Genomic DNA, 27664 nt, shown 5'->3' on the forward strand with positions numbered 1-27664 from the left:
GAACATTAGTCGTTATTTTATCTTAACATTTAATAAGCAACAAAATACATATTAAATATATAATAGCTTAGTGGTTTGGCATTCTGAGATGTGCAAGAAAATAGAGAGTTTGCTTACACTGGGCAGCTTTTATCTTTCTTAAAGAAAAAAAGACTCTGTCACAGTATGTGATCATCTAGAATTGGTAAGAAGGAATGTATTTCATTACTGCTATTGTCATTCCTAAATGGAGAGGAGTTTTCAGATCTTGTAGGTTGAACCTGATATTTTTAGTAGTTTTTAGGGTGTTGTTTTCTTAACTCTTACCTTTCCTTTCGATGATGCTCGAATGTTCTGAGGTGTACAGTGGATGTTTTAAATCAGAGAGTAGCAAGTTTGGTATCTGCAATAGTAAGAAGCACAGGTGACATGTTACTGTGAGAGTCTGGAGAGTTTTGGTGTGTATCTAGTTGAAGAATTCAGGCTATGAGTCTACCACAAGTGAGTGTGTTCCATGCAGCCATGATGTTTCTCAATATCACACACTCTATTATTCCATGACCTTTTATCTTCTCATTCTGTGCTAAAATTACAGCTTAGGACTTGTTTAGGAGATCAAAAAGCAAGCAGGAAAGGGGGCAGTTCTTCACAAGGTAAAAAATGCTGTCCCTGGCAGGAGGGTTGAAACAGGATGATCTTTGAGGTCACTTCCAACCCAAACCATTCTGTGATCTACAACTGCCTGAAGGGAGGCTGGAGTGAGGAGGGAACAGCCTTTCCTTGATAACAAGTAACAGGAGTAGAGGAAATGGATAGAAGCTGTGCCAGGGGAGATTTAGGCTGGATATTAGGAAATATTTTTTTCACTGCAAGAGTTACCAGACATTGGAGTGGTCTGCCCAGGGCAGTGGTGCAGTCACCATCCCTGAAGGTGTTCAAGTGCTGTGTGGACCTGTTGCTTAGGGATGTGGTTTAATCTCATCCCTTCAGTGCTGAGTCAAGTGTTGGACTGGATGCTCTTTCAGGTTTCTTACAACCAGAGATATTCTGTGATTCCATGATTCCCATTCCCTTAGCCTGCAGTTATGTAGAGAGAGAAATGTTGCCACTTCAAAGTAAATTTAATTTAATCACCTTTTTTTGCATCAGGTGCTTTTTTTCAGTATACACTGCAATTTCAGACATGGAAGTAATTTACTACATTTTTGTTTATTACATTCAGTTAATTGCTGTATCCATAATAAAAGTCGTTGGGGTTTTTTTTGACAATTACTTGCTGATCACAACATCTACATCAGAAAAGGGAGATCTGTGTAAATCCCTGGCCAGGGGGGATGTAAACCCTGCTCTTCCTCCTGCAACCAGCAGTCCAAAGATCTTTGCAGAACCATTTTCTGTTGACACTGAAATATGGAAATACAAAAGACATGAGACTGAAGGAAAGAAGGCAAATGGAAGCTTAAGTACTCTAGGGGTTAGGAAGCTTATTTGGAAAGGCACAAATCCTAGCTTGCAGACGTTTTTTATCTTCAGGCTTATTTATCTTTGTACTGCTTTGCCCTACAGCTTAATAATACTTCCTTTCTTTCACAGTTGCATTGCCTTAGTTTGTAAATCCTTCACTGCAGACTTCTTGTTTTGTTTTAGCTACATGTTTATAAAAGTTTATCACAAAGTGCCATTCTAAAAAGTCAAAAGAATGTTAAAAAAAATCAGTTCTGTGACAGCTTTGTGTTTAAAAAGGTTCTGTTGCTACTAACAGTGTGGTTATTTTGAAGACTTCTATGAAAGGGTTTATTGTGACCCTCATTTAAGTGTCAGAGGCACCAAACAAATTTGGAAAGGTTTGATTTTTTTTTTCCTGGAAGAGAGCTATAACTGGAAATCTTTTTAACATCAACGTGCTGCATGTATAATGTTAGGTACTGCTTGCTTTTAAACAAACTTAATTTGAATAACTGCAGATATGTTACTGGGGTGGGATAGTACCACTTCCATATATTGTTTTTATTACTGTTAAAGAATCACAGGATGGTTTGAGTTGGAAGGGGCCTTCAAGGTTATATAATTTCAACCCCTCTGCCACGGGCAAGCAGCTTGCTCAAGGCCCCATCCAACCTGGCTTCCAACGCTTCCGGGCTTGGAACCTCCACAACCTGTTCCAGTGCTTCACCACCCTCAGTGGGAAGAATTTCCTCCTAATGTCTAATCTCAGTTGGGCTTCTTCCATTTTGAAGCCATGCCCTGTTGTCCTGTCACTATGCCTTTGCCAGAAGTCCCTCTCGAGGTCTCCTGTTGCCCCCTTCAAATACTGAGAGGCTGCTAAGTGGTCTCCCTAAACAACCTCCCTGGGCAACCTGTTCTAGAGTCTCACCACCCTCGTACTGAAGAGCTTCTTCCTAAGATCCAGTCTAAATCTACTTTCCTTCAGTTTCAAACTATCCCACCTTGTCCTATGGCTAGGCACCCTTAGGGAAAGTCCATCTACAGCCTTCTTGTAGGATCCCTTCAGGTATTGGAAGGCAGCAGTAAGGTCCTCCTGGAGCCTTCTCCTCTCCAGGTTGAAGAAGCCTGACTCTCTCAACCTTTCCTTGGAGCACCTCTGCTATAATCCTCTGATTATCTTTATGGTCCTCCTCTGGACCTGCTACAGTTCCGTATCACAGTATCATCAGGGTTGGAAGAGACTTCACAGATCATCAAGTCCAACCCTTCACCAGAGCTCAAGGCTAGACCATGGCACCAAGTGCCACGTCCAACCTTGCCTTGAAGTGCCCCAGGGACAGCGACTTCACCACCTCCCCGGGCAGCCCATTCCAGTGTCCAATGACTCTCTCAGTGAAGAACTTTCTCCTCACCTCCAGCCTAAATCTCCCCTGGCACAGCCTGAGGCTGTGTCCTCTTGTTCTGGAGCTGGCCACCTGAGAGAAGAGAGCAACCTCCTCCTGGCCACAACCACCTCTCAGGTAGCTGTAGACAGCAATAAGGTCACCCCTGAGCCTCCTTTTCTCCAGGCTAACCAATCCCAGCTCCCTCAGCCTCTCCTTGTAGGGCTGTGCTCAAGGCCTCTCCCCAGCCTCGTCGCCCTTCTCCGGACACACGCAAGCATCTCAACGTCTTGTATTGGGATTTCCAGTGCTGGAGACCAGGCTTCAGGTGAGATCTCCTGGGAGTGGAGTGAAAGGGGAGAGTCAAGAAACTAGCTGAAGCCACTGGTGTGGAAGATTCTTCACCCCAGGGTGCATCAACTACTCAGTATCACTTTACAACTTAAGTAAATGCTATTGGTGAGCTCCCTAGAACTCTTTACAGATATTATATGGCAACACATAAGGAGTTGCCTAGAAAGTGTCTCTTTTTAAGATGTTAAGAAGCTTCATTTCATCCTGTCAGATGAACTAGATGAGGAGATACTACATTTATAAATTGCCAGGTTCACCAGCTATCATCACTGTACCTTATAATTGATCTGAGGACATAGAAAGCTGTCAAGAGGGTGCAGCTTGTGGCAATTCCATAAAGAAGCACAATTCAGATGTGCCCCACCCTACTTACACAGACACTCAGTAGAAGACACTTCAGAATAAGTAGCTGTAGTAGATCTTTGTGTTTTTTGATCAGTACAAACCACAGACATTGAAGACATCAGTAGCATCCCTGTAAGAATAAGGAGATGTACTGAAACACTTGGATTTTTCCAGTATTTAGCCCAGTACCTCTTGAGTGTTTCCCCAGGGAGGTTTCCTGGCTGAAAATTTGTTCTATTTCTGTGTTCCTTTTTCGTATGCATTTTTCCTGTGCACTGAAACAGAGCAGCCATCCAACTGCATAGAATTCAGTAGCCAGATTCTTCTGATCTTATCTATGCAGAATTAAGTATTTGGCAGTAGCTGGTAATTAGGTAAAGATGGAGAGTAAAGGTAAATAAGTCTGATATCCACAGCTCAACACCACAATGCCAACTGCAGTAAGGCTTTTTCTTTATTATTTGGTTGTACTGTTAATAGTCCTCACTGATGGCAGTCTCTGCTGATTTCATAGGCTTTTTATTTGGGCTGTTTATGAAAGAAATATTTCTATTGGAGGGGGGAGGGGAAAAGAAGTAGAAATTCATAATGCCAGAGCTTTCTTCACTCTCTAGACTGAGGAAAGGCAGCTTTTGTAGCATCAGTAGATCTCAGTGAACTCTTGATATGGATGAATGCTAATTTTAATGCTTAATAAATAACACAAAGAGAATCTCTTTATGTTAAATATTAATGAGGACACAATGGCTCTATTAAACATGAGAGCTGTGCATGGAAGTGTAGTTTTTATAGTCATTGCACAGATTTTTTTTCTTCTGACGCTTGTCACTGAGCTCATTTAGAGCCTAAAAAGGTCAAATATGGATGGGGAAGTTCTTCCATGGATTTTTGGGTGATACGAAGGGATTAGCTTCTTCATATTGTATTTTCTGCATGTAGAGATGCAGTTTAATTTCAGACAATATGAAAAAGAAAAGACTGAGAGAAAAATGAGTTGCTAGCTGTGAGATTAAAAGATCAATGAAAAAGTGGGTGTCAAATGGCACAAGTCAAGCAGTAATTGATTTTTATTGACTAGTGAGAATAAAATAGGACAAGAAAAGGCCATTTGGCTGAAAGTCTGGCTTTGTTTTCATTTTTGCTAGCTCAGTGTCACCTTGATGCATTTGGTCACTATATGTTTTAATCCCCTTTATCTAAAAGACCTTTTAATTCACAGCACTTCTGCTATGAGGACAGGCTATAGGATTTGGGGCTCTTTAGCTTGGAGAAGAGAAGGCCTCAAGGAGACCTTATAGTGGTTTTCCAGCTTCCTACAGGAAGGTTGGGGAGGGACTATTTGCCATTGGAATGGGCTGCCCAGGGAGGTGGTGGAGTTGGTGTCCCTGTAGGTGTTCAAGAAAAGACTGAATGAGGCACTTCGTGCCATGGTCTAGTTGATTGGATAGGGCTGGGAGCTAGGTTGGTCTGGATGATCTTGGAGGTCTCTTCCAACCTGGTTGATTCTGATTCTATAGTTTACAAGATCTTGTAATGAGAGGATGAGGAGTAATGGGTTTAAACTGGCAGAGGGGAGATTCAAACTAGGTGTTAGGGAAGGGTTCCTTACAGTGAGAGTGGTGAGACACTGGCACAGGTTGCCCAGGGAGGTTGTGGATGCTCCTTCCCTGAAGGTGTTTTAAGGCTAGCTTGGAAAAGGCCTTGAGCAACCTGTTCAAGTTGGAGGTGTCCCTGCCGTGGGCAGGGGGTTGGATCTGGATGATCTTTGAGGTCCCTTCTAAACTAAAACATTCTATAAATTCCAGTGGTTTCTTTTGAAAGACTTCAACATTGGAAGTTGCAGGGAGGAATTTGCTGACATCAACCAGCTGGTGGAAGGTGCTTTTCTGGAGTTTTGGATTACTGTATGGCATTTCTTCAACAATTATTGCTAAGATATGTACAGTCCAGCCACTCTCTAAGTAATGCTGCAGATAACTAACCCACCTGCACTGCTGGGGGGAGAAAAGAAAGAGCAAACCCCAAAACTGTTAAGAGGTGTAGGCTGGATGTTAGGAGGAAGTTTTTGACTGAGAGAGTGATTTGCCGTTGGAATGAGCTGCACAGGGAGGTGGTGGAGTCGCTGTCCTTGGAGGTGTTAAAGACAAGACTGGATGAGACAGTGCCATGGTCTAGTTGATTGGATAGGGCTGACATGTTGGACTGGATGATCTTGGAAACCTCTTCCAACCTGGCTGATTCTATGATTCTATTCTATGATTTCTCATCACAGAGGCCTTTCTTTTTCAAGCTGTGTTCTGCTTAGAAGTTCAAGTCAGTATTGCCAGAGGTGAATATTTTAAGTTGTTTGTTATTTTGGTTTGGTTTTTTTGTATTATTATAATTAATTCTGAATTGGACCTACAGAGGTACTTGGTTTACTCAAATCTGTCCATCTACATGCTCTCCCTTCTTATGAGAACACCTCTTTTGTACGTACTACTCTGATCTTGTCTCATTCTAGCATGAAAAGCAGCTGCAGAAACTCTGCCTTGATGCTTACATGAATGGACTCTAATTTGACTACACTTTTACAGATCTCTAGGAGCCAGTATTTTCATTCATCTGCAGGTTTCATTAAACCTGAGGTTAAAATGCCTGGAACTGATGCTAGAGTGCTGCCTTGGCAGAGTGCTCTCATTTAGGCTGGATGTTAGGAGGAAGTTCTCCACAGAGGGAGGGGTTTGCCATTGGAATGGGCTGCCCAGGGAGGTGGTGGAGTCACCGTCCCTGGAGGTGTTCAAGCAAAGCCTGGCTGAGGCACTTAGTGCCATGGTCTAGTTGACTGGACAGGGCTGGGTGCTAGGTTGGACTGGATGATCTTGGAGGTCTCTTCCAACCTGGTTGATTCTATGATTCTAAGTCAGGCACAGAATAAATCTCATATTTCAAGAACAATATGCTTCTTAAAAGAACAGAACTTTATTTCTCATTACAAAACTTAGCTTCAATCACACAACATTTAAAAATGAATCTTTTCCCCATGCACTCTTGACTCAACTTTGTTGCCTCAGCAACTAGAATAAAAAGGATTACCCCACAGTATGCCTGACCAAATGGTCAGTGGTCAGAGAATCAGCAAGAAAATAATGTTTGAAATTAGTCAACAAATCATTACTTTGCAGTTGAATACCTAAGAGACAATTCTTTGTACTTCATGACTCTGTGTATGGACCTGCAAATCCTCCCCATTAATACATGTTTAGACTCCTAAGCATCTGTGTTCAGATTTTCAATTAATTTCACTCTTTTTTGTGGTTCCTGACCTCTGTCATCTTAGCAAGACAATATAATGATTCAGCACTGAATAAGCTGACATTTCATGAAGTATTTGGTTCATTGGATGCATGCAGATGGCTATGGAGGGTGTTTGCTGTTTGTACAGCTCAGTACATATGCAAGTGTATTTCTGTTTGAATTCCCTGTGACCAAGGCAACGGTGAACTGCTGCAGCACAAAAAAATTATGCAAGCCACAGACCGTTCCTGGAGGTCTCTTAGGGCAGAGACCAGCAGACCTCATCAATTGCCATGGTGGGTTTCATACAACAGAACTCTGGGTTGAATATTCCTGCTGCAGATGATTTGTTTTCTTCTTCACCCCTCATCATGCAAACATGTTCTGAGACATGAAAATTCTTGCCCATTTTGTGGAGCAACATTTTTTTACGTGTACTCATGTTTGAGTAACCCAAGGAAACATCTGTTGTGCACTAACATGTTTACTTGGGATCTTAAAATACTCAAATTGTGAAGAAAAGGCTAAATACGGCCCCACAAAAGAGGTTACTCTGTCATAGAATCATAGAATCAACCAGGTTGGAAGAGACCTCCAAGATCATCCAGTCCAGCCTAGCACCCAGCCCTATCCAATCAACCAGACCATGGCACTAAGTGCCTCATCCAGTCTTTTCTTGAAGACCCCCAGGGACGGTGCCTCCACCACCTCCCTGGGCAGCCCATTCCAATGCCAATCACTCTCTCTGTGAAGAACTTCTTCCTAATATCCAGCCTAGACCTACCCTGGCACAACTTGAGACTGTGTCCCCTTGTTCTATTGCTGGTTGCCTGGGAGAAGAGGACACCCCCCACCTGGCTACAATGCCCCTTCAGGTAGTTGTAGACAGTAATAAGATCACCCCTGAGCCTCCTCTTCTCCAGGCTAAACAGGCCCAGCTCCCTCAACCTCTCCTCATAGGATTTGTGCTCCAGGCCCCTCACCAGCTTTGTTGCCCTTCTCTGGACATGTTCCATCTGTGTCTGTACCATCTCCATGTTTACTGTGCCTAGTTATGGTGCTAGCATTTCAGTAAATGAGTACACCAAGAGGAAAAAGCAAGAGTAAAGCACTCTGCAAAGAACTAGTCAGCTATTCTTTTGCATGTAAAAAAGTCACTGACATAATGTAAATTGATGTTAATTGAACTTCATTTTCTTCCCATAATATATATTTATATTCCTTTTCCAATTTATATGGTTTTTTTTTTTTTGGTGGGTTGTTCCTGTGTTGGCTTTTAAAAGTCATGGAGCTTTGAAAGGGTAATTCATTTACTTCAGCAGCAAATCCACAGTACTTCATTATTCATAGAAGGGAACTAGAGCATGGAGCAGTTTGTCAATTTTAAAATGCTTTTCTCAGTAGAGTATTTCATCACAGAGCGAAGCAATGAATCATAAATTAACAAACATCAAGTTGACTAAGTTGGTTTTTTTTTTCCTCTTTTGTCTCCTTTTCCCCTGCATGGTGTATTCAGATTGGTTCTCTCCTCTGTTTCGGACTACTTTGCAGCAATGTTCACTAACGATGTAAGGGAAGCAAGACAGGAGGAGATCAAGATGGAAGGTGTGGAGCCAAGTGCATTGTGGGCTCTGGTTCAATATGCATATACAGGTAATTAAAACAAAAATGGGAAATGCATCTAATAAATTACTCCCTGGTGGAGCATTCTATTCCATGATCATGCATGGCCAGCAGGAGTAGGAAAGCAATTGTGCCTCTGTACTTAGCAGTGGTGAGGCTGCACCTCAACTATTGGGTTCAGTTTCGGGCCCCTTACTGCAAGAAAGACATTGAGGTGCTGGAGTATGTTGAGAGAAGGGCAGTGAAGCTGATGAAGGGTCTGGAGAACAGGTCTGATGAGAAGCAGATGAGGGACCTGAGCTTATTTAGCCTGGGGAAAAGGAGGCTGAGGGGAGACCACCTTGCTCTCTACAACTCCCTGAAAGGAGGTTGGAGCCAGATGGATGTTGATCTCTTCTGCCTAGTAAAAAGTGATAGGAGGTTTAGATAGGAGAAGAAGAGAAACTTCTTCACTGAAAGTCTCCCCAGGGAGGTGGTTGAATCCCCATCCCTGGAGGCATTTAAATGCCACAGAGATGTGGTGCTGAGTGCCATAGTTTAGCACCTGACTTGGTAGAGTTAGATCATTGAATCCTGCAATGCTTTGTGCCGGGAGCCTTAAAGATGATCCAGTTCCAACTCCCCTGCCATGGGCAGGGATACCCTTCTCTAGACCAGAGTTCTCAATGCCTCATGCCTTGGAACACTTCCAGTGAGGGGACACCCACAACTTCCCTGGGCAACCTGTCCCAGTGTCTCACCACCCTTGATGGTCTTAAAGTTTTTTTTCCAATCAAAATGATTCAGTAATTCTATGATTCTTAGAAAAGGAATCTTTCTGAGGTTCCCTTTTCCTTACATCATGATGGGCATTGATTTTGAGAAGCTGGGCATCTGGTGCAGAGGGTGATGCTTGCTAAGCCTTAGGCTCTATCATAAAACTAGGAAATAATTCTGTTGCTTCTGAGTTTTGCAGAGTTTAATAAATGCCAAGAGGAAACTAATGTCATCCTTTTAACATTACTAGGTCGCCTTGAATTAAAAGAAGATAATATTGAGTGCCTGTTGTCTACAGCTTGCCTTCTTCAGCTGTCTCAAGTTGTAGAAGCATGCTGTAAGTTCCTAATGAAGCAGCTTCACCCCTCCAATTGCCTTGGAATCCGATCTTTTGCTGATGCACAGGGCTGCACTGACTTGCACAAGGTGGCTCACAATTACACCATGGTATGTTGTTAACTATCAACTCCTATATTTAGTAAGGTAGATACAGAATGTTTTCCTGAGTAAATTACTAATGTTTCTGCCTCAGAAAGCCTTGATCTTTTTCCAAGCAAGAGTGTACACATGTTTCCATGATGAGTAATGACAAAATCACCACGAAGCTGCTGGTTTAGTGTTGGAAGGAAATAGTCAGGTATTAATGGTTCCCTGTAACAGTAATGGAGTGGTATGGCACACATTTAATTACTCAAAAACTTGTTCTTATCTCTGAGTCAAAAACTTCAAACTTAGGAGTAGTCAAGCTACCATCCTCTAGTCCAAAGTAACATATTATCAAATGAAACTGGAATTCTTAGTCTATAATGAGCTGGAGTACTCAGTTTTTAAGTTATACTTGTAGGCAGGAATTTGGCATTTTTCAGTATAGTATATTCTGCATTATCCTTAATTTCTTGGTAATTAGATGCCAGAATGGCCTCAAACAATTTGTATCTTAGACTAGGCAATATGTGACTAAACACAGCTTTGGCACTGATGTTTTCAGAGTTAATCTATAGAAAGACTGACCTGCCAACTTAATTAAAGTTCATCTTAATAGTCATCCTTTTATTTTAATATAAAATGGTCTTTTTCCCCCTCTCATGAGCATATTTTAGTCATCTTATCAGCAGAAAAAGGCAGGAGAATTGTCTCTGAGGCAAGTCAGTTCATCAGCGCTTTGCAGAGGCATTGTGAGACATTTTTCTTTCTTCTTGATGAAGTTTTGCCTATGTAAGCTCTTGGGACCTGAATGAGGGCATGTAGATACTGTGTAAGAGATGTGGGAATGAAGATAGGACTTAATTTGCTTGTGTGTCATGGCACTGCATTGCTGTTAAGCCATTGGCTTTGGTCCAAGAGGTGGAATTTCTGTCTTGTAATTAGTGTTAGAAATGCATGGCTTTTCCTCTTGTTACCTTTAATTTTTTGCTAGTTTAAAGACTTTTTTAATTGTTATTTTGTTCATGTCTCCTTGGCTTAAAATTTAGTATTTGTAACAGTTTAAACCAGCATTTTTTGGCTTTAAAGGATACAATGCTCTCCCTCAGTGAGTGGATCTCTGATATATTGAAAATCTTGTACAGACTAAAATCAACCAAAACAAGTCAATATGCAAATTGTAACTTGATTTTTTAAAAAGGGGTTTCATTGCAAAATAAATTAATAAGATTTTGAATGCTTCCATTTCTTCATATTAATCATGTAGATGTAAGTTATGCTAAACTTTCATTCTTGATCTTCATTATTGCTCAAATGAAAATAAGGAGAATGCAATTAGGTAGGCAGCCAGATGAAATAGTAAAGATAAATGTGGCTTATGCCTTTGAGGAATATTAGAATTAAGTTTGAGGGAGATAGAAATAGCAAAAGTATGTCAAAAGAAAACCTCCCTTCTCTGACCTACTTGTTCTTCTTCAGAGTAAGTGGGAGGTAGTGGAGTCACCGTCCCTGGAGGTGTTCAAGAAAAGCCTGGATGAGGCACTTAGTGCCATGGTCTAGTTGACTGGATAGGGCTGGGTGCTAGGTTGGACTGGATGATCTTGGAGGTCTCTTCCAAGCTGGTTGATTCTATTGATTGTGGTCCATGCTATTGCCATGCCTCTTATAAATGGACTGCCAAGATCAGAATGGTAATAAATGTTAAGAGTTAGACTAATGCCTCTTTAAAGATGAATGTTATAGATTGTAGCCTTAACTATTTTGCCTGGAGATTCATGAGTTGTGGAAAGGGGCTGTGAACTTTCTAAAAGCCATTATTTTACAGCACCTATCTTTCTTTTGTTCAGACCACAAGAAAACAGTCATGTGCCTTTTGGCTGTTGTTTACTTCAGTGGCAAAATTGTTGCTTTTAAGGCTTTGCCGTGGACTAAATTTAAATTAGGTGGATTTTTAAAAAGCCATTTTCAAAAACTAATTAGTTGTGCTAGATGGATTCTTCCTAAGGCCTCTTTTAATGTTGTTTAGTTCCAACAGAGACATGAAATTGAATTTTAGTAATAATGAGTAATAGAGAAGCAGCTTCTTTAGTTTGAGGTGAATGCTGCTATGGAAACTGCATAGAAATGTATAGTCCAATTGAATCTTCAATTAAAATAAATCCCCAAGTAATTTAATTTGTTTTAAAAGCTGTTGGGGAAAAAAAGGCAAATGTTCCACAGTAGTAATAAGTGGCAGCCACTTGATGCTCTTTCCACTAAGGAGTATTAGAACATACTGAGGTTAAGCATACCTGTCATAGCTGGAAATTCTGTTTGTGAAAAGAGTTAGGGTTTTTTTATGCTGCAGTTGGCAGTATAGGACAATGGGGGATTACACTGAGTATAGATATTTTTAATGCATTTAAAGTAATGAGTAAGTTAAAATGATTATAACTTAAACCCATTCTTTCCTATGACTTTTTCTGTTCCTTTGGCAGAAAAAAAAAATCAGGTTGCTATGTAAAAACAGTCTGCAGTAAAATCAGGTTGCAGTTAAAACATCTTGTTTTTAAAGGTTTTTATGACATATGCTATAGTGGATCATAATTTCACCCGCTTCTCTAAACTAGGAATGAAAAGTAGAAATTCAGGTGAAATGAGCATTTGGTTGATGTGAAAGACCAATCAGTGAGTAATCCCCATAGGCCTGCCTCTGTTAGTAGTCCTGCTCTGTCTGAATAATCATTACTGTCACTGGAAAGCATTAGCATGATTCTCTGGCATAGTTTTAATCACATAATACAGTGTGATTACAAAATAAATTAATAAGAAGGATTTGGATGCTTCGCTTCTTCCTACTAATGATGTAGATATAAGTAATGCTAAAAGGACTTAAGTATTGCATTACTTTATTGCTTACTGTGTTGACAGTTGATAAGCTAGTGGTTTATTTTTTTTTCCAGAGGAGAGTAATTTTTAAGGTTATCATCAAAACAAGTCAGTTTTTGACGTTGCAAATTAAAACTTGAGAATTTTCAGGATGCATTAAGTGAAACAAGAGATAAACTGAAGTTATCAGCACTGAATTTAATGCTGTATAAAGAGCACCTCTGATTAATTTTCTTATTCATCAGTTTTAAAATACTGTTGGCAGCATCATGAAACGTAACTGGGTAAAGGTATCTTTTGCACAAAGCTCATCATGTTTCGCTATGTTTCAGTTTGGGGTTTTTATAAGGTCATACAGTTAGGAATGTAAGGATTTTATTAGGCTGGGCACTGGTGTGTCTGCTTAATTTGTGCAGCCTTTTTGCACAAAGTGCCTTCTATGCATTTTTCTTGCTGCTGTCACAGAGTCAGAAGAAACATTCCTTTTCTCATCTTGTTTGTTTGAAGCAGTTGATAGGGTGACTGAAAGCAAATAGCTCTGCTTCCACATAAAAGTAAAGCAAAGGGAATGCAATCTGCTGGAGAGAGTCCAATGGAGAGCCACAATGATGACTGGGGGATTTGAGCACCTCCCCTCTAGAGAGAGACTGAGAGACCTGGGGCTGTTTAGCCTGGAGGAGAGAAGACTGAGAGATCTCATCAGTGTCTATAAATATCTGAGGGGTGGGTGTCAAAGTGGATGGGGCCAATCTCTTTTCAGTAGTCAGCAGCAGTAAGACAAGGAGCAGTAGCTACAAACTGGAACACAGAAGGCTTCACCTTATCATGAGGAGAAACTTCTTTACAGTGAAGGTGACAGCACTGGAGCAGGCTGCCCGGGGAGGTTGTGGTGTCTCCTCTTCTGGAGACTTTCCAAACCCACCTGGATTCGTTCCTGTGCAGCCTATGCTAAGGGATCCTGCTTTGGCAGAGGAGCTGGACTCGATGGTCTCTGGAGGTCTCTTCCAACCTCTAATGTTGGGTGATTTCAAATGAGGGAAAGCTAGCCTGTCTTATTCCAGAACATGAATTACCTCTGGTGAGTAGTGAGGAGTTCTTATGTAAGTGCCAGCAGCTTCTTCAGTAGCCAGGTTTTCACTTCTTTATTTACAATGGAGAAAGGGCAAAACAGGCATTGAAACATAATACCTGGTAGTGCCTGAGTCAATCATTGTAATCTTTGCTGCTGAGCTTTCCATGCTGAAAGCAGAGTGAAAAGTCATTCTGATTTTCATCAGATGTACATGAGCAGCAATAATGTTACAAGATTGAGGTAAAGTTAGTTTAGGAGTTCGAATGATTTCTGAACACAACTGATGGCTGTTTACAAGAAGAAAACCTTAGAAAGTACATAGTAACAGAGTGAGGCCAAGCAGAGGTGCTGGGAATTTTCTGAATGGATGTCAGATACTTAGATTTGCTTTTTCTGTTCTAAGGCGTGAGCTGGGTAACAAAAAATCATTGCAATATAGTATTCAGGGTTTGGAAGGAGGAATCAAAAGAGGCATCATTAGTCTTTTTTCTTTTTACAGCCAGGGCAGTTTATTCTTTTAGTGAGGGAGTGAAAAGGGGAGAAATTTCAGTAATATTTTTTGTACACTAGGGGACAGACCCAAAAATTGTTCATGCCTAGAATAAGAATTATATCCTGCTCAGTAACTCTCTATCTGACTTGGATAATACTCAATCACTTCTTTTCATGTGTGCAAATCCAAAATATCTCTGTCTTTCAAGTTTCTTGATTTCTGCCTAGCACAGTATATCACTACTGCCTTGGCAAGGTCTCTGTATGCTGCTTAACCTGTTTTGGAATCCACAAGCTATGCAGAGAGGAGTCAGGCTACAGTAGTTGTACTCTAAACAAACCCTGGGCACACTAAAAGCATTAGGTTGGTTTGTTGCTTAATGCAGCAGTTAAAGCTGACTAAAGGTAAAGTAGCTGCTATCTGACATCTCTCTGACTATTAATAGTTTACCAGGAGGTCAGATAGCTCAGTTCTTAGTGAATTCATACCTCAGCTGACCTGCTGACTGAAGCAGCCAGTACACAAACTTACATTCCCTGTTCGTTCTCGTTCAGCACCTCTTGCTTTTCATCTGTCTAGGTTCAGAACTTAGAGACATGTGGTTAGAGCTGCCTTACTGGGCTGCCACAGTGTGCTGTCCTTCTCAACCCATAGATGTTCTTATGCTCTCTGAGGTTCTAATCCTTATGACACAATGCAGAGGGAGACCAACCGTCTCACCAGATCCCACTGAGTGTTAAGTACTACTCAGCAATAAACATCATGGTGTCTTATCTTTTGTGTGACCCTAGTTTTTTTTTTGCTTTTTATCAAGTGCAAGGCAGACCTGTCGTTAAGAGTGTCACTGTTACTCATTCTGCAGTTGCTTAAGGGTGAATTTAAACTTGCAGTGTGAATGAGCAGTGCACAGCATTAAGCACGGGGACTGTGTGTCCCTGTGTCAGCTAAGGCATAGACCTCAGGCTACTCATCTGATAAAGTTTCCAAGCTTTTTGAGGAGTTCGTTTTGGGGGTGGGGAACTCTTTTTTTCACTTTCAGGACCAGAAAGCAATGGACTGGAAGTGCAGACCATTTGTTCTCTGAAATATCCTATTCTTCCACAGAGAGTTCCCATAAGAAGAAGGAAAGAAAAGACTAATGAGGAGGTTAAGAATGCTAGGAGATACACTGGCTCCTCCTTTTTGTCTTCAGTATCTCTGTCTGTAGAGGAAGAGGAATTGCCAGATTCTGATCCTAAAAAAACCCAGACATAGGCCAAAGAATGGCTGTATTCCCAGTGGAATCCTTTGGTACTGTGCTCAAAAGGAATCTCTGCTTTACAAATAGAAAGGGATCAAGAGGAAGTGGAACTTGTTCCCATCAGAAGGCAACTGTCTGCAAGCAACAAGAAGGAAAAACAGGCTTTTTGCACACAACAGCTGTTGAAGTGATGAAATCCAGTTGGAAAAAAGCTTTCCAAAGAGGATCCCTGACTGAGTTATACAAGATCAGCTTGTCGTTGCCTTCAGAGACAAAGGAAAATTTCCTTGCAGGTGCTTTCCCCTTCCTCTTCCCATGATGCAAATAGACAATAAGGAAAGTTTAAGGTAGTAAGTCTTGGCTTTTCTCTTTGTGGGTGCTCACTGCCTGTTTCTTCAGCAAAACTAAAAGCACAGCTTCAACTTGCACACTTTCTAGGACAGAGAATCAACACAAAATCAGCAGTGGAAAAAGCGAACTCAGAGGAATCTGAATGTGTGAACTGCATGTTTAAGCACTGGGAATAATTCTGATCATTTTGCAGCTTCAGTTTTACTGCCAAGTGTTTGACTTCAGAGTGAAACAAATAACAGTGCATGTCTAGTGCTACTGAATATTGGTACAGTCCTTTCCTTGATTTTAATTCCTGCATTTGCTCACATTCTTAACTTTCATTTTGTAATGCAAAATGTTCAATGAATTAAAGAGGAAAAGACAGCTCTGTTTTGTGTAGCCAATTGGATTTCTCTAGTAAGAATGCTTTTCAGATGCTCAGTGTAAAACTTTCCTTCCCAAATTCTACCCAGAAATATAGTTATGTGCACAGGTAATACTTTAAATTACTTTCCTAATTTCAACTCCACAGTTACCTGTGCAGTGGAATGACTTTGATCTTTCCCCTTAGGCATCTTGTAGCCATCATGTGGCTGTGTGGCTTTCACATGAAGGGGACCGGTGTACTCCTTGTTAGGTTTTTTCCTCTTTGCTCAGCATTCTTTAGTTAATAATTTTTGAGTGCTGAGATGTAACTTGGAAATGATCAGACTTAAGCAATAAAAAGGGAGCAGTGATGGCTTTTTTAGTTTGTTGTCATGATGTCCTCTGCATGTGCAATGCCAAACTGTGCTGTATGTTTTCCTTGTCATTTTGTATGCTAAACTGGTTCCTGGTTTGCAATGCCAGTCCTGCTTCTGCTCCCAAGTTTCTCCCTGTTTTGTCTACCTACAAATCCTATGTTTTTTCCAACATATACATGCTTCTATTTTTTTTTTTTTTGTTAGTTTGCTATTCTTTCTTTTAAACCATTAACCAAGATACTAAGTAAGGCTAAGTTTGATGGTAGAATTGTCTGTGGATCTAATACACTTTATCCTCTGGGTGTTCTGGATATGATGGCAGAGCAAAACCAGCATCCCACTGACTAGCTGTGTAGCTATCAACAGAGCTCTTACTAAATTGATTGCAATACTGTTCTCTTGTCATTAAGCTGCTCTGACTTTGGGATTTGAGGATAACTGGGGTTTAAGCTACCAAAATGTAAGAACATGTAATGATGCATAGACTGCTTTTACTTTTCTCTCCTTTGCTGCCTTGTAAAGGTATAGAGGGAAAGAGGACAGACCTGGTCTCATCCTTTTCTGTTACATTCAGATTTCTTACTGTGTAAGTTCATAGTGCTGATGATATTTCTACATACTTATCTGCTCTTTCTGCCTAAAATCATGGCAATCCTTACAGTATATTCTGCAAGTCCCAATATGCTGAAGTAGTAGGATATCAGTGTTGGAAATGTTAACACGTTGTGACCTCCCTGAATAAGTAAGAATTTATTGTTGGAAATGGCAGGATGAAAGTTAGAAAACTAAATCCTGGCAAAGTAACTATTGTTAATAAAGCAAGGTGTATACACTATTGTGGATTCTTTGTGTTTTGTTCCCCAGTCAATCAGAGCAACTGTGTGAAACATGCAAAATGCTAAAATAAATGTAAGATAATTCATTGAAAGGCAAAAATAAAATTGTTAATGTTGCTTATTTCCTGTGAAAGCTTAAAGACCTACTTCAGTCTAGCAGTAATGAAGAGTTAGATGCACCCCATAGCTGCAGCACGTTGTGCCCTTTGCTTGACAGAACATCTTACCTTGTGTGCTACGTTGTCAACAGGAAGAAACTGCACATTTTATTTCATTTGTATTAAACTGAGCCTCAGAAATGCTTCCTTCAGTTTGCACTGTCAAGATAGTGACCCCAACAACCCACTGCTCATATCTCACTCATTTCAGCACATCAGTGTGTAGGACTGTGCAGTAGGGTTAGAGAAATGTTGAGGAGTCAGAATAACTCAGGACAGTTGGATTTTACTTTTTTAAATGTTATTTTTTTTTCCTCTCAGGTGAGTTCTGCAGTGGCATTTAGTGGCACAAGTGAGAGTTGGTGTGAAGGAAGGAAAAAGAGATACAGTGGGTGTTCCAGAAAATGTCTTTCAGAGTATGGTGTCACCTGTGTTTTTAAAAATGCTTCTCTTTTTCAGGAAAACTTCATGGAAGTAATTAGAAACCAGGAATTTCTGTTGTTGCCAGCCACTGAAATTGCAAAGCTTTTAGCAAGTGATGACATGAACATTCCTAATGAAGAAACTATACTGAATGCACTACTGACGTGGGTTCGACATGATCTGGAACAGAGAAGAAAAGATCTCAGTAAACTCCTGGCTTACATTAGACTGCCTCTGCTTGCTCCACAAGTAAATAGTTCTCTTCCTCTCTAGTTTATATATCATGGTTATAGTGAGCATGGTGTCTGCAGCATCAAGATATTGATAGAATCATAACAGCTTCAGGATTTCTAATGATTCTTAAGCTGCATATGAAGGCTCAACATGTTGTATAGTCATGATGGTTTGTGTTCATGAGATCTGACTGTTCTCATCCTAACACAAGATCAGGACACAAAAAGGGGTTGGAGCCACTAGGAAAAAAATTGCTTCTCTTGCCTAGGAAGTTGTTTATCAAGGATATGCTTGTCACTAGAAGGTGTGTCCTTTTACAATTCCTTCTTTTAGGAACTCACACTTTATATCATTACATTTTCTTCATATCATAGAATCAACCAGGTTGGAAGAGACCTCCAAGATCATCCAGTCCAACCTATCACCCAGCCCTAACCAATCAACTCCAGCTATTCTGGAGATTTAGGAAATACAACTTGAGTGAATTATTTGGAGTGCCTTTTTTTCTTCTCCCAATGCCAGAGAAACCATATGGGTACTTTTTTGTGCTTCCCAGTCAATACTACTTCTACTTCCTGGGCATTTACACATGATGTTGAGGAAAACTTGGGTTCAGTTTGCTTGACTAGTTGTGAATTACCATTTTCTTCATCCTTTAGGAATGGTCACTCTTGTTAATGTCATGTGTATCATTGCATTTATTATCTCATAACATCCACGTAAATTAGGTTTTGGGGTTTTTTTTGCTTGTGTTTTAATTTTCATTTTTGCTTTCTTTTCTTGTACTAGTCCTCTTTGACATTAATGAGTAATATTTAACACTTAGTGTACAGTCAAAAGATTTTATATTGCAGTTTTTGACTTGTTTAATGAGAATTATCTTTATTCAACAAAGGAAATAGGATTTTAAAGAAAACTGAAGAATGAGTAGAATTCATTAGCACTGCAAAAAATTAGTTTGGTTCACTCAGAGTGACAAGTCTCTAATCTCCCTACCCAGCGTGAGGATACCAGATTTTCTAGCAAGCATTTCCATACTGCTTATTAGATATGCAGTGGAAGGATTTTCTCAGCTGTGGCTTTGAATTTGTAATTCATTTTTTCTAGAAACATAATGCAGTGTAAGACCTGGAGGAAATAATTCTTTTGGTAAGCATTTAATTAATTGATCACTTTAAGTAGCCACTGCTATAGTCACTTTATTTAATTGCCTGTAATTGAAACCAGAACGATGTACTGAAATCAGATTATGTCTACTCAGTAACTGTCGTGGAGGCAGGGAATTAACATGGCCAAGTCAGGAAAATTTGGTAGGAAAACTGCAGAATGAAATACAAATGATGGCTGCCAATGTGTCCATGTCCAAGTGGAGGCCAGTGGCAAGCAGAGTCCCTCAGGGATCAGTCCTGGGACCAGTCTTGTTCAACATCTTTGTCAGTGGTATGGACAGTGGCACTGAATGCACCCTCAGCAAGTTTGCTGACGACATAAAGCTGTGTGATGCAGCAGACATGCCAGAGGGAAGGGATGCAATCCGGAAGGTCGTGGACAAGCTGGAGAGGTGGGCTCAAGCCAACCTCGTGAGATTAAACAGGACCAAGTGCAAGGTCCTGCATCTGGGTCGGGGCAATCCCAAGGACCGATACAGGTTGGGCAGTGAGTGGCTGGAGAGCAGCCCTGAGGAGAGGGATTTGGGGGTGCTGGTAGATGAGAAGTTCAACATGAGTCAGCAGTGTGCACTTGCAGCCTGGATGGCCAACCAGATCCTGGGCTGCCTCAGAAGTGTGGCCAGCAGGTTGAGAGAGGTGATTCTCCCCCTCTACTCTGCTCTGCTGAGACCCCACCTGGAGTACTGCATCCAGTTCTGGAGCCCCTATTACAAGAGGGATGTGGAGATGCTGGAGCATGTCCAGAGAAGGGCCACGAGGACGATCATAGGGCTGCAGCACCTCTCCTATGAGGACAGACTGAAAGAATTGGGGCTGTTGAGTCTGGGGAAGAGGAGGCTCCCAGGTGACCTTCTTGTGGCCTTTCAGTATCTGAACGGAGCCTACAAAAAAAGCTTGGGAAGGACTTCTTAGGCTGCCAGGGAGTGACAGGACTGGGGGGAATGGAGCAAAGCTGGAGGTGGGGAGATTCGGACTGGACCTGAGGAGGAAGTCATTCAGCATGAGCATGGTGAGAGCCTGGAATGGGTTGCCCAGGGAGGTGGTTGAGGCCCCATGCCTTGGAGGTGTTTAAGGCCAGCGTGGATGGGGTTCTGGCGAGTCTGATCTAGGGTGAAGTGTCCCTGCCCATGGCAGGGGAGTTGGAACTAGGTGATCCTTGTGGTCCCTTCCAACCCTGACTGATTCTATATTTCACTTTATATTTAATTTTTCATGGTTTTTTTTTTTTTTCACTTAATTGTTTTATCTTTATCCCTTCCCAAATGCATACTGAGATTTGTATAACATTTATTTTTCTGTCATCTTTTTATTTATTACTTTAACAAATTAGTGTTGAAGCTGTGATTTTTAGTATGGCAACAATTAGCTCATTGAGTAAATTGAAGTGCCCCAAAGACTCTTAACATTTCCAGAGTCATGTTTTGCTTTGTGATGGGATGACATTAGGCAGTCTGACAGCAAACAGAACATAATGAAAAGGTTTCCAATTTTATGGTTGAAGGGTTAAAGCTATTTGAAGGAAATGAAATTAGAAAATTGAACAACTCACCGAAATCAATAACTATTGCAAGCAGAGATACAAAGAATATGAGGTTCAGACACTTTAGACAAAGCAACACTTTGGGAAATACTCTGAAATTGTAGCACTGGAAGCAAAAAAACAGTCATGACTTGTCACTTTTATTGGGGTTTGGGTTTATGCATCTCTTCCTACACAGCACTCTGTCATCTCTTTGAATAATGCAAGCAGTGCCCTAAATATTTGTGAGTCTTTTTTTGCTCTTAGGCTGAATATGAATTTTTTGTCATCTTCTTCAGCTGTTAAATAGGCAAGTATTCCATCTCTGAGAAATTAATTCAGAAACTGATTAATCATGTTTTTCATTACAAGATGCTTCAGCTTCCATAGACAGAAAATTCTTAGTACTTGCATATCTGCATAACCTTTCCCTTCATCAGGTTTCCAATGACTATGCTAACACATCATTTGTAATTGCTTGGATGTAATTGCTTTTAGTACAAGGAGCTATGTAAAGAACAAAACTTGGACATTTTTAAATTTCATTTCAGTAGGCCCATTCCAAGTGCTTTGAGCAAAAAATGGTTACAGAAAATTGAAATACAATAGCTTTAAGTTCAAGAGCCTGCAGGATTTTTGGGTGCTAAAGCAGTCTTAGTGCTGGAACAGTGTTACAGGCTGAGTTGAACGTGCTGCTGTTATTCAATACCATGCTGCCCAGGACAAACGGGTAGCCCAGGGAGGTTGTGGATGCCTCCTCCCTGGAAATGTTCAAGAACAGGTTGGACAGGGTAACCTGGTCTAGTGGAAGGAGTTGCTGCCTGTGGCAAGGAGGTTAGAACTAGATGATCTTTAAGATCCCTTCCAACCCAAACCATTCTGAGAGTCTGTGATTTCTTTTTAACCGAGATGATGTTTCTTTCAGAGATTGAGACTCTGTGCCATGAGAAAACTTCCTTAGAGGTTGGTGAGCTTAGAAACTGGAGAAAATGTAGGTTGTATTTTGTTGCCAAGCTCATACACACTTGGTGTTGCTTTAAATATTAAATTCTCCTTGTGTATCAGAAAAATGATTGGAGGTCTGAATTGGTCATGTTGTATACAAGCCTTCATTTTCATCTGAAACTATGGCAACATCTAATTTAGGACAGTAATAATTAATTGATTTTTAAAAAAGCAACTATGTGCAATTTTACATCCTTGCACGGCTCTTAGTTCACTATTGTATAATAACAAAGTGTCCCTCTGAAGTGACAAAAGTGGTGGTTTGGGTCAACAGAAGAAACAATGGGAGGCACTGAAAGGAAGGAATGAAAAGCAGTTCCCTCTGCTAAATTACATGGAAACATTTCAATTTGCCAATTACAGGGATACTCCAAAAATCAAGCTCATTTTTCTATAAAGTCTTTGTTGAAGGGTTTCAAAAGTTGTTTTTATTCAATATGTATGTTCATTGTTTCCTTTCCTCGTTTCTGCTGGTTCACCTGATTCAGGCTTATACAGACTGATACAACATGTTCAAGCTTAGCCTGTGCTTCTCTGTATCTCTTCTAGAACCACTATTGTCATATTTACCCTTTTGCACTCCTAAGGCAGCTTTTAGCCAGGGCTGTGCAGAAACCAGATTGTTTCATGAGTCCTCTTAGTACTCGTGATTGCTAACTGTGCAGCAGCATTGTACCTGTTACTGGTTGGCTTTAAACGGTTTGTATTTCAGATATTCACACAGTGCCTGGGTTTTGTGACACCAATTCAGATGCATTTGCCTTTTTGTCATTGTTCTGACAAATGTCCAAGTCCCAGTAGGGCACTTGACTTGTTTTTTCTCTGTTGCTCAGGTCATGCCTTGCAGCTCAGGAAAAATGTCACTTGTCTAGACTTCTGATAATTACAGTTGGGACGCTCAACCTACTGAGACAGTTTTCTGTGACAAACAGAGGGCACAAAAGACTCCATAATCTTTAAATTTTAGAACTTTCATTAGTAGTCTTTATTTAAATGAGTTTTATTTTAAGTCAGATGTAAAATTTAAGACTTGCCAAGTTTGCATCCTTGATGTGAACGTTTTTAACAAAGGCTTGCATCAAGTCGTAAACTGTGATTGTGCTCTGGGTTGCTGTCAGATTAAGAATAGAATATGTAATATTCAGTCTGTGCCTGAAGTGGCTTTTACAGACCTTTGGTTTGAGTGCATTTGGGAATAAGAAGGTAAACTGACATGCTCAGAGTCTGTTTTTTATTTCCTTGAATGTACCTGGAGTGATATGTTGAGGTGCTGGAACATGTCCAGAGAAGGGCAACAAAGCTGGTGAGGGGCCAGGAGCACAAATCCTATGAGGAGAGGTTGAGGGAGCTGGGGGTGTGCAGCCTGGAGAAGAGGAGGCTCAGGGGTGATCTTATTACTGTCTACAACTCCCTGAAGGGGCATTGTAGCCAGGTGGGGGGTGGCCTCTTCTCCCAGGCAACCAGCAATAGAACAAGGGGACACAGTCTCAAGTTGTGCCAGGGTAGGTCTAGGCTGGATGTTAGGAAGAAGTTCTTCACAGAGAGAGTGATTGGCATTGGAATGGGCTGCCCAGGGAGGTGGTGGAGGCACCGTCCCTGGGGGTCTTCAAGAAAAGACTGGATGAGGCACTTAGTGCCATGGTCTGGTTGACTGGATAGGGCTGGGTGCTGCGTTGGACTGGATGATCTTGGAGGTCTCTTCCAACCTGGTTGATTCTATGATATTCTATGGTTTCTTCCTTTGGACCATCAAGCTTAAGTCATTCATTAGGGTCAGATAGCTTTCATTTTCAGTTTTATTTTTGCCTAATGGCTTAGCTTAAAATGTGACTGTTTTGGTTGTTTCAAGTTTATTTTTACTCTAGTCTTTTTTCATATGACTGTTTTGAAAATGCATAGATTTTTTTTAAATCAGGTAGTGGAAGTCTTTGGAAAAAATCATGATCCTTCTGGAAACTCTGCTAAAGCAGATGGAAAAACAGTGATCAGTGACAGCCAGCATGGCTTCACGAAGGGCAAATAATCCCTGACAAATTTGGTGGACTTCTAAAATTCTGTGATGTGGTTACATTGCTGGTAGATAAAAGAGCAACTGATGAAATCTACCTGGACTTGTGCAAAACATTTGATAATGTTCCACATGACATCCATGTCTCTAAATTGGAGAGACAGAGATGGACCACTTGGTGCATACAGAATTGGCAGGATGGTCACACTCTAATTGTTCTGGTCAATAGCTCCGTGTCCAAGTGCAGACCAGTGGTGATGTTCTGCAGGGGTCAGTATTGGGGCCAACACTGTTTAGCATACCCATTGGTGACATGGATTGAGTGCACCCTCAGCAAGTTTGCTGATGATACCAAGTTACGTCATACAGTTGGCACACTAGAGGAATGTCATCCAGAAGGACCCAGACAGGCTGGAGAGGTGGTCCCATGTGAACATCATGAAATTCAACAAGGTCAAGCACAAGGGTCCTACATGTAGGTCAGGGCAAACCCAGGCACAAGTACAGGCTGGGCAGAGAATAGATTGAGAGCAGCCCTTAGGAGAAGGATTTTGGTGTAATGGTTGTCAAAAAACTCAACATGAGCCAACAATATGCATTTGCAGGCCAGAAAGCTAGCCAGATTCTGGGATGCCTCAGAAGCAGTCTGGCAAGCAGGTTGAGGAAGGGGATTCTGCCCTACTGCATCCAGCTCTGAGACCCCAAAAATAAGAAGGACTGAGTTGGAGAAGGGCCACAAAGATGATCAAGAGGCTGAAGCACCTCTTCTGTGAGAATAGGCTGAGTTGTTCAGCCTGGAGGAGACTCCAGGGGTACCTTCTAACAGCATTCCAGTAGTGGAAGGGGGCCTACAAGAAAGCCAGAGAACATTTGTTTTATAAGAGCATGGAGTGACAGGACAAGGGGGAATGGCTTCAAACTGAAAGAGGGTAGGTTTAGATTAGATAGCAGGAAAAAATGCTTCACTGCAAGAGTGGTGAGACACTGGAATAGGTTGCCCAGGGAGGTTGTGGATGACCCCTAAAAGGATGGGACTTTGAGCAATCTGAGCTAGTGGAATGTGTCCCTGCCCATGGCAGGAGGATTGGAACAAAACAGTCTTCAGGATCCCTTGCAGCCCAAACAGTCCTATGAGAACATTTTCTTACACTGTTTTTATTCTGCGTGTAGCTTACAGCAGTGCAGCTTGTTTAATTTTCTTTCTTGTTCACAGTTTCTGGCAGATATGGAAAATAATGCACTCTTTAGGGATGACATTGAATGTCAAAAACTCATTATGGAAGCAATGAAGTACCATCTGTTGCCAGAGAGACGACCTATGTTGCAAAGTCCTCGCACCAAACCTAGAAAATCTACAGTGGGCGTGCTGTTTGCAGTTGGAGGAATGGATGCAACAAAAGGTATTGGCTTACATAATGATAGTGATCAGTTGATGAGCTGCTGTGCTGCTTCTTGAAGGAAATGTTTGATAGATGTTTTTACAACTTGTTAGTTTTAAACTGTAAAGATTCTGCAGTGTAGAACGTAAACGGTGTACATTTTAAATGCTTCATTAGGTTAAAAAAACTCTGCCTAGCTTTGATAATGCTGTAAACATTCTGGAAGCTGGAGTTGTGATGGATTTGAGATTTATCAAGGGAATAAATTATTTGAGGAGGGAGATGTTGAATGGAGTGAAAATTGACCTTTATTTACTTGAGTGGGATGTCACTTGGAAAAGGAAGACCATGACAGAAAGGGCATAAAGGTGACCTCCAGATGTATTTAAAAGAACTCCACTGATTAATTGTGAAATGGTTCTGTCAGAGCTACTGGAATTTTCTTTTACACTTCCACACTTACCATGGTTAGAGGGAATCTGTCATGCTATAGAATATAAGGCAGATTAAGTGTTTTAACTGTTGTTTTTCAAGTTTGCACCTGCATGGATATGATTCTGAGGGACATGGTTTAGTGGTAGTGGCTTAGCAGTAGTGGTGGGACTGTGAGCTGTAGCTAAGCAGGTGGACTTGATGATCTCACATATCTCTTTCAACCTGCCATGGAACTGTTGAGGTTGAAAGAGACATGTGAGATCATCAAGTCCACCTGCCTAGCTACAGCTCACAGTCCCACCACTACTGCTAAGGCACTACCACTAAACCAGGTCCCTCAGAATCATATCCATGCATCTTTTAGATACCTTCAGGGATAATGATGCCACCACCTCGCTGGGCAACCTGTTCTAATGCCTGAGAACCCTTTCTGTGAAGAAATTTTTCCTAATATCTAAGCTGAACCTCACTTGGCACAACTTGAGCTTGTCACATAGCCTCAGATTTTTTTTTCCCCTAATATTCCAAAACAGCTGAATTCAAGATATAATTGCATTTCACAAGGGTTGGTTTATATTCTTAACATTTATACTTTTTAAAGGCTTAATTTTGCAAAGCAGTTTTTTGTCTTGAAAGCCCTGAGCAAGTCCTTTATAATGGTGCAGTTAATTCTTGAGGAAGTAGAGGAAGACTCTTCATACGCCTGGAGTTAAGAACATGCTGCAGGATGTCATGCTGCCTTGTGGGATCAGCATACTGCTGAAAAAAGCTCTCCTGATAATTTGATGTGGTTTTAATCTCCTGCATATGTTGCTCTTTAGGAGCTACAAGCATTGAGAAGTATGAACTTCGTACCAATATGTGGACTCCTGTTGCAAACATGAATGGCCGAAGATTGCAGTTTGGAGTTGCAGTCTTAGATGATAAATTGTACGTCGTGGGAGGCAGAGATGGACTGAAGACATTGAATACTGTGGAGTGCTACAACCCCAGAACAAAAACTTGGAGTGTAATGCCACCTATGTCCACTCATCGTCATGGTCTGGGTATGTAGAGGCTGAATGCATGCTTTTAGAAGGTTATCTGGTTTAGAGTTGGTCTAAAAACAGTCAGCAATTAAACTGAGGGCTTGGAAACCTTATTTCAGTGCCAACTGCCTGTTGAACATCTTCTGTTCTTCAGGTTATATCCAGCATTGGCCACCAAAAGGAAATATCTGTTTGGTTTTTAAGTATTTTGTGGTGCACACTTGGACTGTCACTAGGAAAATGTGCTTTTTTTTTTCCTCTTATCCAAAAGTAAAAGGTTTTCATATCTGTTTGAGTTGTCTTTTGGTTTTTTTGTTTGTTTTTGTTTTTTCTTTTAGGAGTAGCTGTTTTGGAAGGTCCAATGTATGCTGTAGGAGGACACGATGGCTGGAGCTACCTGAATACAGTAGAAAGATGGGATCCACAGGCTCGTCAGTGGAACTTTGTAGCTAGTATGTCAACTCCAAGGAGCACTGTTGGTGTAGCAATATTAAATGGAAAGTAAGTGAAGGCAACTTATGTTTTCTGTCTCTTTATTTTAATGTAATTATTGGACCATCCTGAGTGACTATTGATAATTTCTCTTGAGTAGATATCTGATAGCCTTCAGAACAAGTTTAACAGCAAAGATACTGTGTTAGTCAAGCAGGCTTCCCCACAAGCTCCTCACAGAGCTCCTCATTACCAGTTCTGAGACATCATCTATATGGGATAATAAGTAGTTGGCCCTTATTAAGGACTAATTGGTCATACTATCATCATAAATTGCTCATGAACTCTGTGCATAAACTCATTGTCAAGTTTGATATTTGATTATTTTAACGATTAATGGGTGATGGAGTGCTCCTAAACCCTCTTTTCCTTCTAGCCTTTCATAAAAGTTGGTATCCTTTGTTAACACTACGGGTTTGAAACCTCTTTGTAAGAACTGAGCAAACTAGGCCACCTAGTGGGTGTGAGGGACCTTCCACAGCGCTGTCATTCGGAAGCTGAAGCCCAGGTCCAGAGAAATACTTGAACGTCTGAGATGAGGCATAGCAGAGTTGTAGCATGCACAGATCCGCTACTGAATTTGTCCCTCTGACCCTTGGCCTTTATCTTTCAAGGCCACATTTGCCCTCACTACAAGGAAGATAT

The 27664-nt window shown here is 41.0% G+C and overlaps 1 protein-coding gene across 13 annotated transcripts in view; it reads left to right on the top strand.

The window, feature by feature from the left end:
- KLHL5 (kelch like family member 5) overlaps positions 1 to 27664 on the top strand; it is a 69909-nt gene that overhangs the window by 36732 nt on the left and 5513 nt on the right. For all 13 annotated transcript variants that reach the window (XM_064149140.1, XM_064149141.1, XM_064149142.1 and 10 more), the window contains 6 exons: positions 8299 to 8435; positions 9412 to 9608; positions 17787 to 17999; positions 24899 to 25085; positions 26321 to 26545; positions 26866 to 27028. In XM_064149140.1, coding sequence (XP_064005210.1) covers positions 8299 to 8435; positions 9412 to 9608; positions 17787 to 17999; positions 24899 to 25085; positions 26321 to 26545; positions 26866 to 27028 — 1122 coding nt within the window. The remainder of the gene's footprint in view (positions 1 to 8298; positions 8436 to 9411; positions 9609 to 17786; positions 18000 to 24898; positions 25086 to 26320; positions 26546 to 26865; positions 27029 to 27664) is intronic.

The sequence above is a fragment of the Pogoniulus pusillus genome, chromosome 9 (genome assembly GCF_015220805.1).
Source record: "Pogoniulus pusillus isolate bPogPus1 chromosome 9, bPogPus1.pri, whole genome shotgun sequence".
Classification (NCBI taxonomy): Eukaryota; Metazoa; Chordata; class Aves; order Piciformes; family Lybiidae; genus Pogoniulus; species Pogoniulus pusillus.